Source organism: Portunus trituberculatus, chromosome 47 (assembly GCF_017591435.1).
Source record: "Portunus trituberculatus isolate SZX2019 chromosome 47, ASM1759143v1, whole genome shotgun sequence".
NCBI lineage: Eukaryota > Metazoa > Arthropoda > Malacostraca > Decapoda > Portunidae > Portunus > Portunus trituberculatus.
The window spans coordinates 7,086,984-7,105,185 of record NC_059301.1 but is presented as its reverse complement, the minus strand read 5'-3'; the positions used below and the strand labels follow the sequence as shown (position 1 = coordinate 7,105,185).

At 40.3% G+C, this 18,202-nt stretch overlaps 1 protein-coding gene across 4 annotated transcripts in view; it reads right to left on the bottom strand.

The window, feature by feature from the left end:
* Nucleotides 1-18,202, bottom strand: part of LOC123498004 (asparagine synthetase domain-containing protein 1-like) — a 68,818-nt gene that overhangs the window by 41,113 nt on the left and 9,503 nt on the right. For 2 of the 4 annotated variants that reach the window (XR_006672611.1, XR_006672612.1), the window contains exons 4-8: nucleotides 15,258-15,380; nucleotides 14,254-15,174; nucleotides 9,626-9,790; nucleotides 8,856-9,037; nucleotides 6,450-6,866 (exon numbers count right to left, since the gene is read on the bottom strand). Coding sequence is in view for 2 of the 4 variants with exons in the window: in XM_045245077.1 (XP_045101012.1) it covers nucleotides 6,599-6,866; nucleotides 8,856-9,037; nucleotides 9,626-9,790; nucleotides 14,254-15,174; nucleotides 15,258-15,380 (1,659 nt within the window). In the remaining 2 variants the exon portion in view is untranslated. Of the gene's footprint in view, nucleotides 1-6,065; nucleotides 6,867-8,855; nucleotides 9,038-9,625; nucleotides 9,791-14,253; nucleotides 15,175-15,257; nucleotides 15,381-18,202 lie in introns of those variants that run through there. The other 2 variants (XM_045245077.1, XM_045245076.1) reach the window with 1 other exon arrangement.

The following is an 18,202-nucleotide window of genomic DNA, read 5'->3' as shown; positions in this document are numbered from 1 at the left end:
CTGGGTGAAGCAGCAGACGCATCTACAGAAGAGGTGGAAAGTTTCATTGGTGTCTTGAAACAGATGACTGAGGAGGCGGTTACGATCTCCGTCAAATATTCAACGCCGATGAAACAATTTGAAGGCTTTGCGCTAGCGGACCATGCCCCAGAGTGAGATTATGTGCTGTTAGAGTTCTTATTATTTCTTTTCTCTTTTTGTTCTTTTCAATAAAGTGTGTATCCCAGTTTTTTTTCATCTTAACAAGAGCATTCTTCACTGAAACTGAATACACCCACCAATTTATCGGTATTTTGAAATAAGGGAGTAAAGTGGGGAGGAAAAAAATCAGCTTCGTCCCGGACCAGAATGAATAAGCGTTTTTACATTGTTTTCAATACCCCGAGTTTAGCGATCCTCGAGTTTGGCGCTATATCTTAAGAAGAAAGCAAGCGCTAAACTCGGGAGGGTACTGTACTTACTGTATAAGATTTTATAATTAAATAGATTTAAGTAAAATACTGTATATGTAAAGTATAAATACTGTTTACATATTTTAAACATTCTGGTACCCCACATACACATACACAAAAATTCCTAGAGGGGGCAAATCCTACTTCGCTGTTTTTCACCTTTTGCGGGTGGTTCTGGTATCCATTAACCGCGATAAACAAGGGATCACTGTACACGATGCCTCTTGGAACGCATCTATCGTGTAAATTGAGAGTTACCTGTATACATGGACAGCACATTCAAATTTGTCCCAAATTGTTATTTCAACTGTACACAATCCATGCCCTAGGTCCAGGTGGTTTCTTTGTTCCCTGTCTCTATGCCCTGCTGCCAAATAAATCACTGCATGTGAAACCTCTGCATCCCAACTAGAAGCCACGCACGATCATGATTGACTTAGAGCATGCCACATTGCAAGCGGCTACCGATGCCTTTCCAACAGCTACCGTCAATGGATGTTTTTACCATCTACGGCAGAACATCCTCCAGAAGATCCTGAGCGAAGGCCTACAGGTCCAATATCAGATGAACCATGACGTCAAGCTCCAAGCCCAAATGATAGCTGCCATTGCGTTTGTCCCACTTGCCAATGTGGAAAACACATTTGAGTCCTTTAACGAGTTGGAGCCAATCTTTAACTACTTCAAGGATACCTACATTGGTCATTCCCAACGTCGCAATGGTCACTGTAACCTTATGTTCCCTCATAGTATGTGAAACATGCATGGCCGAGTGGAGGAGGACCTTCCGTGAACGAAAAACCACGTCTAGGGATGGCATCAGAAAATGAACACTACAATGGGAGTGTGCAACCCTACCATCTGGAAGTTTCTTGACATCATAATAAGGGAACAGGGACAAACAGATATTAAGCTCAACCAAGCCCAAGGTGGTCATGAAGCACCCAAGCAGCGCCGCACCTACCAGGATACATCACGACGTCTCGCCATGATTGTTCATGACTTCACAAACCGCCCTATCATCGATTTCTTCAGAGGAATCGCTCACAATTTTCATGTGATGGACAAGAACCGAAATGTGCAGTATTTTAGTATTTTAGATTTTTTTTTTTTTTTTTTTTTTTACGTAGGGAAGAGGGCCAGCCAAGGGCAAAAAAAAGAAAGTTAGAAAAAGGCCCACTTGAGCGCTGGCTCTCCAAAGAGTACAAAAAGTGCCAAAACCGTCAGCCAGAATTAGGGGAGCAAATGCCTTGATACCTCCCTCTTAAAAGAAGACAAGTTGTAGGAATTCGGAAATACAGATGCAGGGAGGGAGTTCCAGTTTACCAGTGAAAGGGATGAATGATTGAGCATACTGGTTAACTCTTGCATTAGAGAGTTGGACAGAATAGGGATGAGAGGAAGAAGAAAGCCTTGTGCAGCGTGGCCGCAAGAGGGGAGGCATGCAGTTAGCAAGATCAGTAGAACAGTTACCATGAAAATAGCGATAAAATATAGAAAGGGATGCAACATTTCGGCGGTGAGAAAGAGACTGAAGACAGTTAGTCAGAGGAGGGAGTTGATGAGACGAAGAGCTTTCGATTCCACCCTATCAAGCAAAGCTGTGTGACTGGAACCCCCAAACATGCGAAGAGTACTCCATACAGGGACGGATAAGGCCCTTATACAGAGTAAGCAGTTGGAGGGCGAGAAAAACTGGCGGAGACGCCTCAGAACACCTAATTTCATAGAAGCTGTTTTAGCAAGAGATGAGATGTGAAGTTTCCAGTTAAGATTATGAGCAAAGGACAGACCGAGGATATTCATTGTGGAAGAGGAGACAGTTGAGTGTCATTGAAGAAGAGGGATAGTTGTCTGGAAGGTTGTGTCGAGTTGATAGATGGAGGAATTGAGTTTTGAGGCATTGAAAACTACTAGATTTTCTCTGCCCCAATCGGAAATTTTAGAAAGATCGGAAGTCAGGCGTTCCGTGGCGTCCCGCGTGATCTGTTAATTTCCTGAAGGGTTGGACGTCTCTGAAAGAACGTGGAAAGATGTAGGGTGGTATCATCAGCGTAGGAGTGGATAGGGCAAGAAGTTTGGTTAAGAAGGTCATTAATGAATAATAGAAAGAGTGGGTGACAGGACAGAACCCTGAGGAACACCACTATTAATAGGTTTAGGAGAAGAACAGTAGCCGTCTACCACAGCAGCAATAGAGCGGTCGGAAAGGAAACTTGAGATAAAGTTGCAGAGAGAAGGATAGAAGCCGTAAGAGGGCAGTTTTGAAATCAAAGCTTTATGCCAGACTCTATCAAAAGCTTTTGATATGTCTAACGCAACAGCAAAAGTTTCACCGAAATCTCTAAAGAGGATGACCAAGACTCAGTAAGGAAAGCCAGAAGATCACCAGTAGAGCGACCTTGACGGAAGCCATACTGGCGATCAGACAGAAGATTGTGAAGTGACAGATGTTTGAGAATCTTCCTATTCAGGATAGATTCAAAACTTTAGACAAGCAAGAGATTAAAGCTATAGGACGGTAGTTTGAGGGGTTAGAACGGTCACCCTTTTTAGGAACAGGCTGAATGTAGGCGAACTTCCAGCAGGAAGGAAAGGTAGAAGTCGATAGACAAAGTTGGAAGAGTTTGGCCAGGCAAGGTGCAAGCACAGAAGCACAGTTTTGAGAACAATAGGAGGGACCCCATCAGGTCCATAAGCCTTCCGAGGGTTTAGGCCAGCAAGGGCATGGAAAACATCATTACGAAGAATTTTGATTGTAGACATGAAATAGTCAGAGGGAGGAGGAGAGGAGGACAAGCCCAGAATCGTCCAAGGTGGAGTTGTGAGCAAAGGTTTGAGAAAAGAGTTCAGCTTTAGAGACAGAAGAGATGGCAGTGGTGCCATCAGGATGAAATAAAGGAGGAAAGATGAAGAAGTGAAGTTATTTGAGATGTTTTTGGCTAGATGCCAGAAGTCACGAGGAGAGTTTGAGTTTGAAAGATTTTGACATTTCCTATTTATGAAAGAGTGTTTGGCAAGTTGAAGAACAGACTTGGCATGATTCCGGCAGAGATATAAAGTGCATGAGATTCAGGAGATGGAAGGCTCAAGTACCTTTTGTGGGCAACCTCTCTATCATGTATAGCACGAGAACAGGCTGAGTTAAACCAAGGTTTAGAAGGTTTAGGTTGAGAAAAGAATGAGGAATGTACGCCTCCATGCCAGATACTAACACCTCTGTTATGCGTTCAGCACAAAGAGATGGGTCTCTGACACGGAAGCAATAATCATTCCAGGAAAATCAGCATAATACCTCCTCAGGTCCCCCAACTGGCAGAGGCAAAACGCCAGAGGCACCTTCGCTTTGGGGATCCTGCGGAGGATTGGAAAAATAGGACAAGATACAGAAATGAGATTGTGATCGGAGGAGCCCAACGGAGATGAAAGGGTGACAGCATAAGCAGAAGGGTTAGAGGTGAGGAAGAGATCAAGAATGTTGGGCGTGTCTCCAAGACGGTCAGGAATACGAGTAGGGTGTTGCACCAGTTGCTCTAGGTCATGGAGGATAGCAAAGTTGAAGGCTAGTTCACCAGGGTGGTCAGTGAAGGAGAGGAAAGCCAAAGCTGGTGGTGAACATTGAAATCTCCAAGAATGGAAATCTCAGCGAAAGGGTAGAGGGACAGAATGTGCTCCACTTTAGAAGTTAAGTAGTCGAAGAAATTACTATAGTCAGAAGAGTTAGGGAGAGATAAACAGCACAGATGAATTTAGTTTGAGAGTGACTGTTAAGTCGTAGCCAGATGGTGGAAAATTCGGAAGACTCAAGAGCGTGGGCACGAGAGCAAGTTAAGTCGTTGCGTACATAGACGCAACATCCAGCTTTGGAATGAAAATGAGAATAGAGAAAGTAGGAGGGAACAGAGAAGGGGCTACTGTCAGTTGCCTCAGATAGCTGTGTTTCGGTAAGGAAAAGAAGATGAGGTTTAGTAGAGGAGAGGTGGTGTTCCACAGATTGAAAATTAGATCTAAGACTGCGAATGTTGCAGAAGTTAATGTAGAAAAAGTTGAGGGAGGTGTCAAGGCATTTGTGGTCTTCAACAGGAGAGGTGTCCGACCTGGGGGCATTTTTGGTCCCCTCCCCAGAGGGGGACTCCGAGGCGTTGTTTATTTATTACAAAGATCAGTTTTAATAAAATATCATAGCAATCATGTAATAAAGATATAATGCCTTGGTGTAATTAGAATTTAATGATAATCTTAATGCAACTTCCCTATGGTCCCTATGTTCTTTACTTTTTTTTTGTGTTAAAAGTTAAAAACATTTTAGCTTTTATTGTGGGTTTCTCTTTACACGTATGGGATATTCCAGGGGGTAAAGGCCAGGGGGGAAATTACCTAAGGGGAGTGAAGGCCAGGGGTAATCAAGGGGGTGGTAATCACTGGGGTGGGGGTTAATCAACTAGACTCATTTGACATATATTTTAATCTCAAAAAGTCAGTAAAGACTGAGTCATATTAAGCCAACTTAAAGTGTTACTGCAATTCAATGTTATTTCACTTGTCAGTAATGTCAAAGGTAACAATACCATTTCCCTCTAACATCCTTTTAATAAGGTATATCATAAAAAAAAGTACACAAATTCATATATCGATATACAATGGAGACTCAATACTCACTTTTCAATACTCAAACACAAAACCTCATTTTAATACTCAAAAAAATACCATACTCGAACGCAAAAGTTCAATCTAATACTCAAAAAAATACCTGATAGTCGAACGTCCACACACGTGGTTGTAAACAAAGGCTCCCTGGTGTCCCCCTTCCCCCCTCTGCCAGTTATGACTTGTGCTGCCACGGTCATCAGAATAACATTCTTCTGCATTCTATCTGTAGTTTTTCATTTATAAACTTACATTAACACCAAAGGCTTATTAATGGTGAAAATATCTGGTAATCAAACAGCCGTACATTTGGTCATATACAAAGCTCAGTAATCTCCCTTCTCACAGCTGCCACTGTACTGTTCTGATACCGTATTACCAGTATTACCTTAATACCAGCATACCAGATGCTGGTGCGCATCCCTAGTCCTGCTGCAGTCTTGAGAAAAACAACATTCTTCTGTGTTTTGTCAGTAGTTTTCATTTAGAAACTTATGATGGCACTAAAGAAGCTTATTAGTGATGAAAAAAAGGAATCTGGTGAGAGTGCAAGTGACCCACAGCACTCCATTTGTGGATTTACAGAAATCACACAAGGAGAAAAGTTACAAATTGTATTCCGCCGTGGTGCAGTGGAACCATGCGTGTTTTGGGGTCCGAGGGGTCTCCAAGCGCACGGGTTCGAACCCTTTCCACGGTCCGAGTGTAGGTTGGGCTTCCTCACTCGGGGCAACAGTTTCCTAGCGGGTGGGCTTTGAGATAGAAGGTACCCCAAAAAGTATCCCCTTTAGCCCATAAATTCCCGTGAAAAGTCCACATGGTATAAATAAAAAAAAAAACATTTTCATGGATGATGACTCAACCTGTGGTGACCTCCCTCCTCCTCCCTGCCCTTCTCCCCTCCTCTTCTAAGTTATCCATCATCCAGCCTTTACTTACAGTATGTACAAATCAAAATTGTAAAAATAAAATTTCACTGAAACTTTTAATAACTTGAGGTTTTCCTAAGATTAGAATGAATTACCTGATTTATAGGTATCAATAGTCAAATTTTTAATACTTGAACAGCCATTTAGAAAAAATAAGTTCAAGTATTGAGTCTCCATTGTACTTGCTATGGCAACATTCTCACTATATCTAATAAAATTCTGACTATTGATACACACAAATAAAAGCTTTCATGTCCATGATAGATTAATATAATCACTGGTTCTTGAACATGGAACAAGTCATTTCTGGTCTCTTGTAGTGTGTGTATGCACACAAACACACGTGCAGACAAGGGAAGGAGTCCTAGCCTTTCACTTCTGCTTGGCAGCAAGGTTACAGTTTTATCAAGCAAGCCCATACCTTTTCTCAGTTGAAAGAGTAGGAGCTACAGCATAAAAGGGACAGGCCCAGGTTGTCTCTGTCAGCAAAAGACTTGAATCTAGGTCCTCTTGGCCATGGGTAAATATGTGACACAGCCACTTGATACCACTAGATCATTCACCAGTCAATCATGTCACATCAGAGTCAGCAGGATCACATCTAAGGCGATAGCATTGGTCAGAGCCTTTCTCTTTTTGGTCCTCCAGCTTGGCAATTCTGGAGCCAAACTGAATAGCTCGTTTTGGAAGGTTGGCTGCCTTAGTGAGGCCAAGTGTGGCAGCAGCCAGACGAAGCAACAGTTTTTCTCCTGTACCTCGTCCCAGGAGCAAGTTCGCCTTTATCCATATAGGCATCTTGTTGAGAGTGGTCACTACATCTTCATCTAAGTATGGAAATCTGAAAAGAAAGCACTGATCTAAAAATACTGAACAAGAATGCTAATGTCAACATCTAAGTCAAAGAAGAGATCTACACTAATATGATTTTTCAAATTAATACCTACACCCTATAAACAATCTAACATAGATCTAATTTACAGATGTTACTGCATTTGATGGCATACAGGATGAACAGGCATATAAGATGCACCCCTATTTCAGCAAGTCAAATTCAGCAAAAAGTTTTTAGTGTACTCCAGCATATATTGTTGAAAACAATTTAGCTGAATAATACACAAGTGGAAAACATTGCTACAAAAGCAATGTCCTCAAGTTCTAGCCAATGTGGGGCTGGGCAATGAAGGTTACATTTGCCATTCCTTGTGCTCTTCAGTTGGTTTTCTTACTATTGCCAGACATGTATAATTTTTTCAATAGGAGATAACTCAAAAGCCCTAGCTGTTGCTGTATATCCATGCTCTTTTGCTTAATCTACACCACTTTAAGTTTGTAGAAGATTGTGTAGCTTGATCTTTTTCCTCCTGCTTCCATATACAGTGAGGGTATTGATATGTTTAGTTATGATCATGAACTTGTCATTACTCATCATCAGATGGCATCGAGTCAGCATTCCTATCAGTTTATATTTATAAATATGCATCATAGCCTCATAAGTTATATTGCTTTCATCTTTACGATAATAGTTTTAAAGTAATAATAATGGTAGTAATAGTAATAATAATAATAGTAATAATAATAATAATAATAATAATAATAATAATAATAATAATAATAATAATAATAATAATAATAATAATAATAATACCAGCAATAAAATAATGCTGCATGCAGTTAGCATAGGTAGAGGTATTGATCATAAGCTAGGTTAGTGAGTGTCAGAGAGATTAGCCAACAGGAGGTCTTAACTTCACATATTAGACGCAGAGTGGTTTTTATAAAAAATTTTTAGAAAAAGGTGTGTCCTATATGCTGTCAAATACAGTACTTGAACTATCAAATCTTGAAGTATGTACTTCAACTCACTAGACACCCCATATAGCAACAGTATTATACAAATATGGAGAATAAGAATAAGAAAAATGAGGGTTGTGAAAATTGAGCCAGTTATAGGATCACTCACAAATGCAGACAGAAAATGTATACAATCTATAGCAAGATTTAATGGACAGTATTATCAAGCAAACACTGATACATGACTTGGAAGAAAAAGCATGGAATTGTGAAGTGTTTTCAGAATTAGTTATTTGAGAAGAAAAAATAGACTGACAAAACAGGATTGAAATAACTGAAAAATTACAGGAATGATCTATATACAAGGTACAGACCTAAGAGAGTAAAGTGTACATTGATAAATGACCAAAAAGACTAATACCATTTTCTTATCTTACTTTCTTCATTGGTCAAAGTATAAAAGAAGTCTTATGGTACTGTTTACTCAAACATTGTTTTTTGTCCCCATATTTTGATAATGATCCCTCATTCCTTCCATGATAAATATCCATTTATTATAGGAGCTGGCTACAGCAGGAGAGCTTCTACTTCTCTAATCTACCTGAATAACCACTCTTGCTTTTTTAAGCCTTCTACTAGCAACTTTTTTTTTTTTTTTTTTTTTTATTCTATCCATTCATCTTTGAAAATGGTCCTTCATTTTCACAGGACCTTCAATATCACCCTTTTTTCCCTTCTATCTTTTCATCAACTCTCCACTCCATATTTCCAATGCTGTATCCATTACACATAGCCTTCTTGCCTTTCTACCTTGTCCCAATGTATGCCTCACTATGGTACACATACATAATCTACTTCTATTTGTACATGGCTTGTCTTCCATCTTAAATAACAACATACAGTATATGGCAGACATATCTCACACATATACTCAATAGGACTGTCATTGCTGCTTCACAAATTTCACTAAGCAAGTGATAGATCCAGCATAATAAGATCCTTAACAACATCATTCCCATACTCTCACTTTACTCACCGTGGGGCTCGGCCATGATGGGCCAAGATACGGTTGTCTCGACCCAAGTTCCTGGTGTGAATACGAGCAACTTCCATCTTTATCTCCTCCAGAAGAGATGACCAGCCTCCTGTACCAAAACGTCCCCGATGGCGTGAATACCCCCCAAGCTGCTCATCTGCACCTTGACCACAAAGCAGTACCTGAAGGACATGTACAGGCATAACACAGGCAGCCCTTGGTATATTTGTTATACAGTAAGTCCTCATTATACGATGCATATGCACTCCTGAAAACCTTACCATAAATCGAAATTACCATATACCGAACTCATTGTAACATGCAATAATAGGGGATGTGTTCCAGCATGTCAAAATTCACCCCTACTGACATGAAAATACATGAAAATAGTCAATGTAAAGTACAGCGCAAAAGACAAAATATCTTTATTTACCTTTCACTCGCCACGTATTCTATCAGATGTCCCTCCTGAGGCTAAGGGACAGTAGGGATTTCAGCCCTTACTCATAATATCCACAAAAAAACATGCCGTAAGGACTTCACTTGTGTTCAATGAGAAACATGGGAAGAGGCTGATTGTTGTGGTGACTGCGCAGCATAGTGGTGCTACAGTATGGTGTAAACAAAACACGAGCTGATACCGCATCTGTGAATTTTTCTTACCATAAATAGAATCGAGGGTAGTAATTACCAAACACCGTAACTGTGAATTTACCGGATAACAAAGTACCGTTAAGTATGTATACTACAATTTCAGTAAACATACTCACCCGTGCAGGTGAAACATAGGGACAACCCTTAACTGATCCTTCACCTCGACCAGCAAACCAAAGGGCACAGCCAATACTGTCGTCAAGGACAGAAGACAGAGGAGCTACAAGGTGTCGGATGATCCTCTCCCTCTCTAGGCACAGCTCCTCACTCGTCACATCAATCTGAGGAGGATAGGAGTAACCTTATGGTTAGATGTGCTGAAAAAAGATGTTTTTTTTTTTATCATGACAACACTTATTCATGAAATTGCTTCATTGCTCACATTCATGATTTGGAACTTCAATATTTATCTATATGCCCTATTTCCAAGTCAATGTATTTTCTTCTTCCTCTTCTCCAGTTATGAGAAGAGACAAGTGATGGATATTGGCCAAGTATTTGTCTATACCAGTATGAGCACCTAAAATGGGAGGATAGTCTGCTTATTCTGAGAATAATTCCATCAAATGAACAGCATCACTTATACAATTACAATTAATATATACACTGCTGGTCAGAGAGGAAGGCACGAAAAGGACCACAACTTCCATTCTGACCAAATTTCATTCATCCCTTCTTAACTCTTAAACATAAGGCGAGATTCACTGTATATTGCTATCTGACAACTCTGCAGCTTTAGTAGTCAAAGTAGATGATATGTTTACTTAGTCAACGTTCACCTGTGGTTCATGTGCTTGAATTTGAATTTTCTTTCACCCCCCCTCACGGTCCCTTTTTGTGGATGCATGAGCTTACCATTGTGCTCTGTTACTACCTATTAAGGGACCTAGGATACTAATTAGTAAGGCCCAAATCTCAGTCATTTGTGCCTTAGTGAGGGAGAATAAGTCAAATTAAGAAATTGCCACGAACACTGGTATAGCTCTCAGAACCGTTCAACGTTGGACCAAAATTTATTGTAAGGGAGGAAGAGATGCTTCACTACCACCTTACAAACCTGAAGAGCGTAAGCACAGTTTGAGCTAGATAACTCTGAACATTATTCAAAGACAGCTTGAGGCCAACCCTCGCATACACAGCAAGGAAATTAAGGTCAGGAACCCTCTTTGCTGGTTGGGGTGATTGAAAGAACTGTGCAGAGATGTGTGAAAGGCGACATGTGATCCTAGAGTTGCCGTGCAGTTTCAAAACCTTGCTTCACATATGGTCACTGTAATAGTAGGCTTGCACTTTGTGTCTCAGCACAAAGATTGGGACTTAGGTAAGTGGCGTAGGGTACTTTGGTCAGATGAGGCAAGCTTTCAGGTTATAGACAACCAGAGAAACCGTGTGTACCGCAGACCCGGTAGTAACCGTTATTATCCACACTACACAACACCCACATTAAAACCCAGATTCTTTGATGGTGTGGGGTTGTTTTTCTTACTATGGTCTTTGAAAATTAGTGTTTTTGCCAAAGAATGTTCATATGAACCAAAATAACTACTTTGAGCTAATTAGAGATGAGTTAGATGAGTGTATGGAAAAGTGCAATGCTGATACAGGTAGTCCTCGATTTATATGAATTTCCTTTATATGAATTCAGAGTTATACGGTGTCCAAAAATAGGGATTATTCATCACATTGTACGAATTCCTCAGAATTATACGGTTTCAAGATACGGTGTCCAAAAATAGGGGTTATTCATCACATTGTACGAATTCCTCAGAATTATACAGTTTCAAGAAAGTTAAAATTTGTGCGGCGATTTGGTTCAGAAATGTAGCCACAAGGAGTCACTAGCTAGCTGTTTCCCACCACCCGCATCCCTCTCACCCTGGCCGCGCGCCAACCAGCCTTATTGTTCACCTACGCGTTGTGGTAACATCTCCCTCTCTCGTGCCCAGTGTTTACTATGGCTCCCAAGCACCCTTCTACATCTCCAGCTGGCAGTGATATGCCCAAGAGAGCCCTCACAGCAGCCAACTTGTCTGAATGTATGGACTTGTTGGCGCAGTCAATGAAAATTCTCAAAGAAAATTACCCAAATATTGAAAGAAGCACCGCCGTCATCAGAGGGGTCATGGAAACAATGACGTGCTATGAGGTTCTTCTCAAAGAAAAACAACAATCGATAACAAGCTTCTTCAGACCGCACTCTACAAACAGCTTTGACACCCCCTATCCTGTTCATTAAGTGGAGTATTACTGTATTATGTTTTGCAATCTTACATGTAAGACAGATTGTATCAACGAGTATGCAATTTACTGATAAACATTACATGATAACATTATTGTGGTGATTAAAAGTAAGCACTCGTGTGCGGTACTACGTGGTACAGTTCCTATCACTGGGTGAGGAAGGAGGAGGGATTGGGTAGCGACTGATTTATTAATAAAATCTGTCTTAGTATAAGATGCTCTATTAACAAGTATAATTTAAAACCATCTTGCGGGTAAAAAAAAAAAAAAAAAAAAAAAACCTGAGGCTGCCATGGTCTGTAGTGTGGGGCAGTCATGGTAAACATGGGGCCATTTGGGGGGGGGGGGGCACATCTACTATATAAATCAAGGACTACCTGCACCTTCATGCAAGATGGTGCACAGCAAAGTTAATTGTTGATTGGTTTGAATTCTGCAATGTCAGCCTTTTAAAACCTTGGCCCGCAAATTCGCCAGACCTTAACCCTATAGAAAATCTCTGGGCGTACATAAAACTGAAGCTAAAGGAAAGAGATACCTCTTCCCTCCCACATCTCCAAGCCACTTTTCAGGACATATGGGACAATATTGACACTCAGTATCTCCACCACCTGGGTGATTCAAGAAGGCACAAGGGCACCCTATCAATTACTAGTTTAGGTGAATACCCTCATTGAAATATATTTTGTGTCATTAATCTCCCTCACAGGATGTCACAGGTATTGCGCCTTCTGCTCTGACCAGCAGTGTAGAGTAAGGTTCTTAAATTTCCACAAAACTGTGGCATCCTTATCAACTCTTCAACTACAGACACATCCCTCAAGAAATGCAAGTGTAGGTGGCAGGTCATGAGGATCATATACTGGCACCTGTGTGAGCACAGTGCCTGTGGGGTTCTGTTTGCTCCTTTCTCAGCATTATAGTTTTTGAGGGAAGTATGCAATGTTGAATTTGTCACTGAATGTACTGGCATTGTAGCAATAGTCATAACAAAAAACTCATTTTTATCTTATAGTAATAATTTTTATTTTTATATGTAGTAATAGACACAAAAAAACTCATTTCTAATTTGATCATCATGCAGTCACATAAAACTACAGCAAGGTAAAAGGCAAGACTGAACAAGTTTAGTGCCAATACACAACATATTCCTATCTGACTTGTGCAATACCTAAGTGCCTCTGTAATTTCATGGTTAGCTTGCCTGGCTATGAATTCACAGGCCCACATTAAATCTAGGATAAAGAACTCAGTGCCCAGCTCAGTCAGCTGTGCATCTTTTCTTCAAATTGAGTGATAAATGTATACTTGTAGAAACCTGAGAAGGATACACTGTGGTATCCAGGAAGTCAGTGTCTCTATGTTTTCTGGCAAGGGACACAATCTACCAAAAATTAAATAAGAGCATCCAGGCTATACACACAGCTACAGCATATGCCTCTATCCTTACTTATCCTTTATAGATCAAAGACCCATCCTACACTCAGTAAACTGTTTCTGCACCGTCTGCGATTAAATATAGGTATGATTCATGTATTCTCAAATATTTTTCCACTTAAGAAACACATACAGTGGAGACTCAATACTCAAGCGTCTTAATAGTAAAACTTTTCAATATTCAATGCAAAAGTTTGATTTAATACTAAAAAAAATACCTTATAGTCAAACATCCACACGTATGGTTGTAAACAAAGGCTCCCTGGCCTCTCTCTCCCCCCCTCTGCTAGTTGTGCTGCCACGGTCATCAGAATAACATTTTTCATTTATAAACTTACATTAACACTAAAGGTTTACTAGTGGTGAAAATATCTGGTAATCGAACGCCCACACACATGGTTGTAAACAAAGCTCTGACCTCTCCCTCCCCACTGCTGCCATTGTTCTGTTCTGATACTAGTATTACTGGTAATACCTAAGCAAAATCCCAGTATTCCAGTATAGCGGATACTGGTGCACATCCCTAATCCTCCCGCAGTCATAAGAAAAATTACATTCTTCTACGTTGTCGGTAGTTTCTCATTTAGAAAATTATAATGGACCAAAGAGTGGTGAAAATAAGGAATATAGTGAGAATACAGGTGTTAGTGAGCCATAGCCTTCCACTAATGGGTTCAGAGGAATCGCACCAGATGTTTCCACGGATGGTGACTTGTCCTCCGACAAATAATTTCCCTCTTCCTCCCCACTCTTTTCCCCTCTTCTTCTATGTTATCCATCACCAGCCTTTACTTAAGAGTATATACAAATCAAAATTATAACAAAATTACATAGAAATTTTTATAAACTTAGATTTTGCTAAAATTAGAACGAATTACCTGATTTATAGGTATCGATAGTGAAACTTTTTGATACTCGAACAGCCATTTGGAACAAATTAGGTTCAAATATTGAGTCTTCACTGTACAGACTGTATAGGATGGCATGGCCTTTTCTATTTCATTAACAGATTCATGCACCATAACATTAGTAGTTTAAGATAAAAGAAACATAAACAGATAATTACCTGCACAAAATTCCAGTCTCTATGGGGTCTGAGCTGCTGCAGTTGCTGCCAACATTCCCTGCCAGCAATTCTGTCTGGAACCTCAAAGCTCACAGAAGATGGTACATGATTGCTTGGCTTGTGCTTTGGCTTAATCTTACCCTTAGCATTATTATTAGAATATACTCTAGTAGGAAAAGCAACATTCAGCAAATCAATACTCTCTTCCTTTGGTATGCAGAAGTCAAGAAGGAGGGCAAGCATAGCAGAATCCAAACCTCCAGAGAACAACACAGCAATCCTAGAATGGTGGCAGAGGCTGGGTGAGGCAGTACAGAATTGACAGCAGGGTGGGCACTTGTCTACCCTCCGCTGCACTGCTTGGATCAGAACCTCCATGAGCTGCTCAACATTACTTCCCAGGACAGCACTGAAGGCCTCCAGGTTGTGATGTTCCATTGTGGATGGCAAACTATTTAACTGCTCAAGGATGGCCATGGAAGGCAGACTCATATTGAGAGAGTGCTTCAAGCCTGATCCTAGTTTTACCTGCTGTTTCACTTCTATTGCTGGGTGAAGTGAAGGCAGATCATCCACTGATAAGTGTGACCAAGGCACCAGATCTATTTTAAATCCCTCATCCAAGGTTACAGAAGAAAAATCTATGGTGTAGAGACCATAAGCCATCACTTCTTGCATCTGGCTACACTGCTGCCACACCGAGGTTACACGCAGCCAGGGTAGCGAATGTGAGGGTGGCTGCCACAACAAGCTGTGACGACCAAATACATCCCTACCAAAGTACAGTTTTTTGGAGGGACGGTGGAAGTAAACAAGGGCCCAGGGACCTTTGATGCCAGCTAGGAATGACAGCACTTGCTCCAGCTGTCCCAAGGCAAGTTGCTCTGCCACATACTGAGTGTCACTCATGTCACAGGGAACCTACAAAAATAATAGAATCTTAAAATCTACAACATCTACATGTAAGGCTCTTGATTTCAGCTTAAGAGTTAAATCCAATTTACCGTGTGTCCAGCCAAGATGTCTCCATTCCAAAGCAGGACGCTGCCATGGGAGTCCAGGAGAGGCTGTGAGGTGGGCTGAGGTCCTTGAAGCCACAACACATTTCCTTCAAATACACCAGTCACCTGCCCAACAATAGACAGAAAATTTGAAATACTTAAGGAAGGGAAAGGTAGGTCCACAAATTCATAGTATAATGCAAAAGCAGCTTACTGTTGGTTGAGACAAGAGTATTTCAATATTGTTCAAGATATGTATATTAAAATTGGCAGGAACCAGCTCTGGATGGTAGATTAGCACGAGTTACAACTCACACACACATTTATATAGTGTTCAAAATATGTATGTGACCATTAAACAAGTGTTGCAAATGGTATCTACAGAGAACAAAGTGTCCTGCATTCAGTATTGAAAGGAATTATATGAATAATGTGAATATATAGTGCTACCTCGAGATACGAGTTTAATTTATTCCGTGACAGAACTCGTATCAAAATAATTTTTCCCATTGAAATGCATTTTAATACCATTTATTCGCTTCAGCCTCCCCAAAAAGACCACCACTATTTTTTATGTGTATTTAAGAAAGAAAAATAATAAATACTGTATAGAAATGTAATAAAAACATAGCAGAAGAGATAAATAGATAAACTACTTTTATAAAGTATGGTTATCTCGGAGGAGTGCATTCCATGGGACATTACCCTACTGCATTCCCACCCTCATTTGCATCTGTTGATCAGCTGGAGCGTACAAATATAGCCACCCACAGATGACTAGCTGCTCTAATAATCACATAACAGCTCCTTAACCATTCTATAAACATTATTCATAGAATAAATGAAGTTGGGGGGGATAGAGGTTGAATCACTGCTGCAGGTGAGGTTTGTTTACATTTTCCCCTCCTTGGTGATAAACATGTGTAGAGAAGGTAGGCAAGATAGGAGAAATTTGTTTTGCCTTTTCAGTTATGTACACATGTATACTTCATCAATGCATAAAAATATATAAAATGAAAGCAAAAGCAAGTTTATTTACTGTTCTTATCTTGGAGACAGACAGTGGAGAAGGGATGGAGGGAAGGAAAAAGGGATGAAGGAACCATTCACATGTAAATATTAAATGTAAATTTACTTTTTTTTAAGAAAGGTAAGTAAATATTGTGAAAATCATGAAAGAACAATCACAGTGCATGAGATCTGCAGGAAACACATAGATACTAGTTCAGCTGAGGTTGAAATGATGTGCAAAGCCACCAACTAGTAGCAGCATTCCCAAGCACGGCTTGTATCTATAATAATAATAATAATAATAATAATAATAATAATAAAAAATAATAATAAAAAGGACCAAATCATACCTCATATCTCAAATAACTCATATCTCATGTAGCTCATATTTCAAGGTACCACTGTATTTTGTTAATGCTGGCTGGCATGTTTAATAGGTGGAAGGAAGGAATGGAGCAGACGGGATTGAAAATAAACATGGAGAAGACAAAACTAATGTTGACCGGAAATGAAGCTAGAAAAAGAATTCAGTTACGAAGATGGCCATGTGGATTTTGTGGAAGAGGAGTGGGAGCAAACTCAGCATTGTGTACTATGTGTAACAAATGGTGTCACCACCAATGCTCAGGTCTAAGAAACCTCAGAGGGACATGGAACTTTGTATGTCCAAGATGTGTGCGGTAGGAAGGAAGGTAGTGGTGGTGGCGGTGATGATGAGAATGTTGGGTTGAAGGTAAATGGAGGTGTGTTGGAGGAGGAGGTACAACAATTCTGCTACTTAGGAGGTATGTTAAACTGTGAAGCAGGTGCAGAGAGAGCAGTAAAGGCGAGAGTAGCAGCTGCACAAAGACGACGAGAAATTGCCATTTATCAGTAAATTGCCACATATAACTGATGATCAGGGGAAGGGTATAAGAAGACTGTGTCAGATCTACTCTTCTGTATGGAGCAGAAACATGGACACTGACAATCAGATTGACATGTAGCTGTGACCACAGGATGCTGAGATACAAGACAGGAGTGAGGTGGCAAAGACACGAGGTCCAGCAGTGAGGTAGCAGAAATGTGTGGAGTTAAAGGTCTCTCTGTTGAGCTGAGAAAGAGAAGACTGAGATGGTTCAGACACATGAGAAGGGCGGGTGGGAGGAGCGCTGAGCAAGGAAGAGGTGATGGTTGGAGACCGATGGCCAGTAGGAAGGCCAGAGAAAAGGTTGAGGGGGTGTGTGACGGAGGATATGAATTTGTTGGGAATAGAACATATGGTACAAGATCACCAGTTGTGGAAAGCAGTCATTGCCCATCCAACCCCACTCTAAATAGGAAAATGTGGACATTAAATGAAAATGATTATGTTGGCTGATGGTAGATATACATTTAACACCACCATAAGTGTAATAATTTTTTGTACTCTGATTGGTAGATATCCTATGATTTCATAACACATCTAGTGATGTATCATACCAGTTAAAGTTGCCAAACAGACTGAGAATCCATGACTATTGTCCTCATGAGTAAATAAAAACCTAATCTGCATAAATACATGAAACTTATTTTGTTGACTGTACCATAAACATTCTTTTCAAATCATAATGTAACATTCTTTCAGAAACCAAAGATTTTTCAGTGGCAGAGCATTAACCCTTAAAGTACGGGGAGTTGATTTACTTTCCATCTGTTACAGCGGAAAAAAAAATTCTCCCCAAACTCGTGGCAGAACCCGCCGCTAAGAAATACCCCCAAGCTCCAATAGCATAGCGCAAGTGCTCTCTCTCTCTCTCTCTCTCTCTCTCCTTTTGGGCATTTGAATTTGATGTAAGAGTAGGAACTTTTGCACTTTCACGTCATGAAAATGCAAACTCAGATATATGAAACGATGTGCAAAGCAGAAAAAGAAAAAGAAACTACATATTACAAGTATTGTGGATTTCTATAATAAT